The sequence below is a fragment of the Triticum dicoccoides genome, chromosome 2A, assembly GCF_002162155.2.
Source record: "Triticum dicoccoides isolate Atlit2015 ecotype Zavitan chromosome 2A, WEW_v2.0, whole genome shotgun sequence".
NCBI classification, from domain to species: Eukaryota; Viridiplantae; Streptophyta; class Magnoliopsida; order Poales; family Poaceae; genus Triticum; species Triticum dicoccoides.
In genome coordinates this window covers 657,357,493-657,365,170 of record NC_041382.1, presented here as the reverse complement: position 1 = coordinate 657,365,170, position 7,678 = coordinate 657,357,493, and the positions used below count along the sequence as shown (strand labels likewise).

General features: G+C 47.5%; 1 protein-coding gene across 1 annotated transcript in view; it reads left to right on the top strand.

Moving 5' to 3' along the window:
- Window positions 1-5,153: 5,153 nt before the first annotated feature.
- The window catches only part of LOC119356025 (F-box protein PP2-A13-like), a 4,158-nt gene continuing 1,633 nt past the window's right edge, over window positions 5,154-7,678 (top strand). Inside the window, exons 1-2 of the mRNA XM_037622919.1 lie at window positions 5,154-6,021; window positions 6,482-6,600. Coding sequence (XP_037478816.1) covers window positions 5,668-6,021; window positions 6,482-6,600 — 473 coding nt within the window. The 5' untranslated portion in view covers window positions 5,154-5,667. The remainder of the gene's footprint in view (window positions 6,022-6,481; window positions 6,601-7,678) is intronic.

Here is a 7,678-nt window from a genome sequence, read left to right as displayed (position 1 = left end):
AAGGATGCCTACTACGCCCTCCATCACATGCGGGCGATCGTAAGGGACCATCATCACCTTCTGCTACCAAATAATCTCAAAGATTGGGCCACGAGCTTGTCGGCAATCCAGGACGCGGACATCAGACAAGAATTCTTTCGCATCCAGTCGGAGTTTGCGGACATCATCCATCAAGATGTCCTTCATACCTCGGGGCAGTTCTTCCTCAGATATCAACCGTCCAACATTGAGATAGACGGAATGCTACAAATGCAGGCTGACAATGCCCGCGATTTCATGACCATCACGACAGACGGCGGCTTCATCCACGCTCCTATCCATGAGTCGAGTCGAAAGTAGTGATGTGTAGTTCTGAAACATTGATTGGCTCATGTTGTAATTAAACTTTAATGAATTGTATGTCTCTTTGGTTTGGACAGTCGTTCAACTTAGATGTAATCGATGCTATTTATTAGTAGGACCATGAATCGTGCTATTAATCTCTTGCTTTTCTCTTCCGATCATTTTGTTGCATACTTATATATTGCTTATGTATGTATTGTCTGTTGTTTGGCTTGTGCATAGAGATGCCGTCGTATGTCGTGTACAAGGGTAAGGTTCCCGGAGTCTACGACGACTGGGAGGAGTGTCGGAGATAGGTTCACCATTTCAGCGGTAACAGTTACAAAGGGTACACCACTAGGGCGGAGGCGGAATCTAGATACGCCCGCTATCTAGCGGGAGAGAGGAGGGAGCGTAGGAGGAACCGGATGAAGACCAGTTTCATCGCGATGATGCTCATTGTGATGACCGCAGCTCTCTTCTATGTGATGGTAGTTTAGATGATCGATATCGACTTGTAATGTGAAGTCAAACTCGATACTCGCGGTCTCGAGACTTGTAATGTTTTATCTTTGTTCGGTCTTTTGAATTCGGAGACTAATATGATGAATTGTATTCGGAGACTAATCTTCTATTGTATTCGATGAATCTGCTGTTGCTGTGTGCTACTGTCTATATTCTGTCAAATAATATATTTTGTAACCTGTGCAAAAATCAGAAAAGTAAAAAAAATAAAACCTAATATTCATACTAATGGCGCATCACTACAGAGTGCGCCATTAGTATGCCAAAGTATACTAATGGCGCATCACCAAAGAGTGCGCCATTAGTATGCCAAGTATACTAATGGCGCATCCATCCGCAGTGCGCCATTAGTGTGCCAAAGCACACGGTTAAATATGGCCCCTGGGAGGCATACTAATGGCGCATGGTGTTATATACTAATGGCGCATTGGGTGGTGCGACATTAGTATACCAGATACTAATGGCGCACCAGTGATGCGCCATTAATAATAAATACTAGTGGCGTGATACTAATGGCACACTAGTGATGCGCCATTAGTAGGCCTTTTCCTAGTAGTGGTGGAGAGAGAGAAGAGGAAGACAGGCTAGCATGCATGCATCGATGTACATCTCTCTACTAGGAGTAGTATCACTACTACTAGCCTCATGCTCACACGGTCACGAAGATTCCCACTTGTGGCATATGCCTACCGCCAGGCTCTCTGGCGGTAGGATATTTTTCATGTTAAGCAAGCGTGACGGCGTAGTTAAGTCCTGCAATTGAGACTCGTGGCGGTAGGCAGTTAGGGCATGTACAATGGTGCTATCTTAGGAATGATATGTAGGATAAATGATGATGTGGAGGAGAGAGAACTCGTAAGAAAAAGCTTGTCTTCTCTTATTTAAAAGAATAAGAGAAGACAAGAGATGATCTCTTAGCATAATATGTCTCACCATGTTTTTAGGAACAACTAGTTATTGAAGATAAGACTAAGAAATGACCCATTGTAGACATTGTTTTTTGCCATCTCTAAATTACATGCAAGATTTAAGATAAGACTATCTTATCAACCATTATACATGCCTTTATACCCTACAGCTTAATAATACAGAAACACTAACGCCCACACGTGTGGAACGTCTCCAACTCGCCCACACGTCTGGATTGTCGTTGGTTGTTTTTTGCACGAATCCTGACACCAAAAGATGGATTTGGTGTGCCACGTAGGACAAGCCCGGTGTGTGGTGTGTAGGTAGTTCGCCCGCACGCTGTTTCTCCCTCGGACGAGACCGGTTGCGAGTCGGGGCGTGCGGTGGAACTGCTGTCGCGCCCGCACGCCGCGCACGACTTCTGTTCCCCATCTCCCATGACTGCCCTTTTTCCCACTCTCCCACACCAAGTTGTCATTTGCCATGTTTTCTGCAGGGTACATGGCAACTGCCCTATTTGTGATTATAAGCAGATGACAACTCTCTTTACCCCGAACATGTTATTGTTGCCACGTCTGTTTTTGTAGCGCTAAATGGCAACTGTCCAGTGCTAGTGCGTGGCAACTGCCCTATTTGTGATTATAAGCAGATGACAACTCTCTTTACCCCGAACATGTTATTGTTGACACGTCTGTTTTGTAGCGCTACATGGCAACTCTCTAGTGTTAGTAGGTGGCAACTCCTAAAGATACCACCGTCGCCCACATGCCCGTCTCCTCTCCCACACACCAAAAACTATCAGTTGCCATGTGTTTTTGCAGGGTACATGACAACTGCCCTAGTGTGCTTGTAAGCAGATGGCAACTCTCTCTTTTACCCGAACATATTTTTTGCCATGTTTTTGTAGTGCTACATGACAATTGTCTAGTGTTAGTAGGTGGCAAATTATAAAGTTTTCAAATCATGGCAACTGTAGTAGACCAGACCATACATGGCAACAGCTACAGTTGTCCAAAAATGACATCCGACACTTGACCTGAGATGGCAACTGTAGTTGAGCAACCATGGCAACTGTAGTTGTCAGACATGGCAACTGCAGTTCAGCAACATGGCAACTACAGTTAAACGAACATGAAAGAGGGTTCGAACCATGGCAATCGCGGCGGAACGCGTGATTACTGCCACGCGGGGCGTGTGGCTCGCAGGCGGGGAGGGGCGAGGGCCGAGACGGGTCGTGCGGGCCGTGAGGTCGCTCGCCCGGACGTGCTAGTGCGGGCGATTGCGCCGCACACCGAACGTGCGGGCTGTGGCGGGGTGCGCGCGGACGTGCTCGTGCGGGCGGGCCTGTGTCGATGCCACACGGGGCGTGCGGCACATACCCCCTAGATGCCACACGTGTGGCCGTTATCGTCGTCCTAATAATATGGTTGTAGAAAAACCGGTTAGATCTCGAATTTTTGAGATCAGAGTCAAATCTTCAGATCTCGTCCGTCGACGTTTAGAAGTGGATAGGGCAGGCGCGGCCGGCTGACTCGGATCCGCACTTGTGGGCCCATGGAAAATGTTTCGTATTGCTCGGCTCCACCTTGCCCGTGACCCAGAGGTTCAGGCCGGTCGGCTCCTTCCTGATTAGACACCGGCACGTGGGCCCCCAGTGGTTAATCAGTGTCTCACAAAACGCTACTCGTATGAGACGTCTCTCCTAAAAAATTCAAGTGGCAAAATAACATCATAGCAAAGATAAGAACTCCACCATTGTTTAAAAAAAAAAAAGGGATAAGTACTCGTGCACAAGATCGACGATGCATGTGGAGGCTGCCGACAGAAGGATGGCGACTGATAGCCGCCGAGAAGCTCCAAAATATATGGAGACAATGCTGGTCGATCATGCAGACGATATATATAAATAAACATATATATAATCGCCCGTAATTTCGTAGCGTCGAAAACACGTTCACACGCGGAGCCTATCCGGTGGAAACCTCTGCAAAGCGAAATTCGCGCACCGAACATTTGGGCGGCAGCCGGTGCGCGCACGGATATGCACGGCCATGGCCTCAATCTCTTTCCCTCAGCTCATGTCCGGCGCACGCGTCGCGACGGCGCGCTTCGATCCTTATCGGCTTCCACACACGTACAGAATAAATTCTTAGTACTGTCTCGCGCTCTCGTCGTGCTCCGGAGGAGAACAAGCTTCATTCCTCCCGCCGTCTGTTGCCGGTACTCACCATGCATGATTGGACGCAAGGGGTGTGCTTGACCTAGCCCCGATATGGATGCGAGCGGCCCAGCTGCTGGATATTTCAGGGATCTCAGTCCGGCGCAATCATCGATCAGAGACGTGTGTGTATATATAGATCCTTTTCAAGCTGATCATTCTCGAGTATTCCTTTGGGCCGTTTGGCCCCTTGCGACTGCCAACGGGCGGATTAGTGCTACGTGCTCCGGTTGAACACGTAATGCATGCAGTCGATCCATAGCAGACGTGCCAACTTTGCGCCGTCTCTCATCCTCATCTGCTCTCTACTATAGTTGCTTTCGATCTGATATGGGTCCACGGCCAACCAAACTGTGGTGCCAATTTCTCTCGTCCTTCACCCCCGCTCAAACCAACAATGATCTTGTTGTCTAAAGTCCACCATTCTTCAACGCAGGGCACCACCCTGCACCTGTAGCCATGCCAGATCTAGTAGGGGTACCATGGGTGCCATGGCAACCCCCTCTCAAAACATGCAAAATCAATTTTCCCTACCTTAGGCTAAGCTCCACACCATCATGGGTCAAAGTCTACATCTGCCACTTGAACCTATCAATGCCCTTTCTTTACTTTGCTGGTGACACCGCGGCCAACCACGTCATCCCTTTCTCCGATGAGGTTTTGGTGACTCGAGTGCCCTCCTTCCTCTTTGCGAAATCGACTGAATGCTTTTTTTTTCTGGCTGCCCGAGGTTTAGTAAATGCACTGTATTTTTTCACAACAATCCTCTAGGCTTTATTAATCATGAGAAACATTTACAGATATACTATTTGCACTTGGGCATGGAGAAGCCAACCACAAGTGACGACCATGATTAAGAGAAAGACAAAACCTAGCGAAATTATGAGCATCAACACTTGTGTAGTACTTGTCATCAAAATGAATAAAAATGGATGTATCTAGAACTAAAATACGTCTAGATACATTCTTTTTTATTCAATTTGATGACAAGTATTTTCGGACAGAGGAAGTACATATTGTTACTTCATCTGATATACTCCCATAATATTCTGAAAGTAGGATTACTGCTAAGGACTATCCCCGACTCGAAGCCACGTTCAGATCACGAACCTACCTTCTCCAATAGATAAACACTGTAAATCCAACCTGATCCGTTAAGAGACCCAAAGATTGGCACTCCACTACAACAATATCCACTTCAATTTACACCTGTCCTAAAAAGTGCGCTACTTTGCAGTACAGGCCCATGCCAGCGTCCGTCTGCCTCCGTTAAATTCCCCCATCCAGAAATCCCCTCGCCTCCCCCTCCAATCCGAGAAACAATGGCGGAATCCCTCGTGGCCGGTTCCACCCCTCTCCCCGTCTGAAGCGTACTTGTGTCTCAGCTCGATTCGGTGCCGTGTCTCCCCGAGAATCTGTGGCCTGAGGCGGATTTGGTCGCCAAGTTCCGAGCTTTCCCGTCGGGCTGGTGTTTCGGGACACAATCCCAGATCGTTTTGGCTCCGGATGAAGGCTTCTTCGCCGCGGGTTCGCTGATCCGAAGCGGAATTGGCGGCCCTCCAACCGTCGCCGCCGGATAGGCGCCCACCTGGAAGGCATTGAGGGCTGACGCCGAACAAGTTCTGAAACTTTTCCTTGCCCTGGAGCAATCTGTCGTCGAATCGCTTGGCAATCGGCTGCGGCTTGGAGCGCAGATGGGGGCGGGGGCTTCGAGCATGGAGGGGTCGGAGGGGTGGGGCCAGACGTCGCTGGGCGACATGCCGGAGAGCTGCGTGGCGCCGGTGCTGCTCTACCTCGACCCGCCGGAGATATGCCTCGTCGCCCGCCTCAACCGCGCGTTCCGCGGCGCGGCCTCCGCCGACTGCGTCTGGGCCACCAAGCTTCCCGCCAACTACCGGTACCTCGCCGCCCTCGCCGCGGCGGCCGACGACGATAGCAGCAGCGACGGCTCGGTGGAGGGCAATGGTAGGTGCTCCTCCTCCGTGGCGACCAAGAAGGAGAAGTACGCGCGCCTGTGCAGGCCAACCCCCTTCGATGGGGGCACCAAGGTAGCTTAATCTCTTTTCTACAGTTTCAACTTGTACTTGTTGCAGGCCAACTAGTACAGCTTGCTTTAAGCATGTTGATTGATTAGTTTGCTCCTTGTACTTGTTGCAAACCAACCAGTACAGCTTTGCTTTCATGACAAAAAAGTGTGTTCCTTGGAAGAGAGGATCTAGAAGGTAGATTTGGTTTGTGTGCAACGAATCTGAGATGCTGAGAGGGGTTTGTTAACTATGACTGGTGATGTTTCTGAGAGTTTAGATTATGGATTGCTTGGTTGCTTATGTGGGCTAGTAGGCTCATAAAGACCCAGATATATGGAGCAGTAGTTTTCCTTTCATGTGTCAGTGTCTATTGGTCTCTGTTTTCCTTCTTTGTTTATGTTTGCTGTCTTGGATGGTGTTTATTCTTGGCTTTTCTGGTACTTATGCTGAAATTATTACTTGACTGAAAACACCTCTGTAGGAATTTTGGATCCAAAAGAGCAAGGGTGGTCTTTGCATGTCCATCTCCTCGAAGGCTTTGGCGATTACCGGCATCGATGATCGGCGGTATTGGAGCCACCTTACCACAGACGAATCAAGGTACTTCCGTCTTGCTAAGTTTTGGGTTAAAAGTTGCTCCATGGGAAGTTAAGGTTGAATTCCGTCGAAACTTTCTTTGTGTGGAAACCTGTTCAGATTTTTGTACTAATTGAAAATTTGAGTATTTTTTCCTAGAACATACCCCCTCTGTCCCAGAATATAAGAACGTTTTTTATACTATGCTAGTGTTAAAAACGTTCTTATATTTTAGGACGGAGGGAGTACTACATAGCAAATTTGAGCATGGCAGAACGGAGTATCTCCGTTGTGTCATAGTTCTCTAAAATGTCCTATTGTATGGAGGTGAAGTCTTCGGATGCCTGTGTTCATTCATGTGTGCCACTGTATAGTTGGTATGACCGTTTCCTTGTTATTGAATAGTAGGAATAACAGGCGTTGTTTGCCCTCTGCTGCCGACAAGGCCCTATTCCTCAATTGTAAGGATGTTTTGACTTTCAATTCTTTCCCATGACCATAAGGTGCATCAGAGTAGGCAGTAGCTATGGTAAAAGTAGAGAATGCTGACTTGGGAATGTAATTGGTATGTCTTGGTGGTTGATTAAAATGTCGGGGTTTGGTAGTTCATAGATGGGAAATTAGAGATCATTAGTTTCTTCTGGTTGTGCACTCTAAGAGATGCGAGAAAGCTCATAGTCGTAACAAGAGCTCATTTCTGTGATAAAGGTCTATTTCGGTTTATCTGTTGCACTAGTATGTCATTCAGTGGCGGTGCTAGGAGTTGGAAGCTAGTGATGTCAAAGCTATATGCATACCCATATATGTTGATAATTTTTTGTTAAATTCAAGTGTATTAGTGCAGCTATCACAAATTTTGTGATGTCACTTGACATCACAAACAACACCTAGCGCCACCACTTGTCATTCCTTTGGTCTTGTGATGAGATAGTCATATAGACAATCTTGGAGCCAATCATCATATTGCATACTGCCAGACCTAACACTTCAGTCTTGTGATAAAACATCTAGGTGCATCCTAGCTTCTACCCTGGTTATTGATTTATTTCTGATGCAAACCGTACCACTAAAAACAATGTTATGATGTAATTTATGGGCTGAA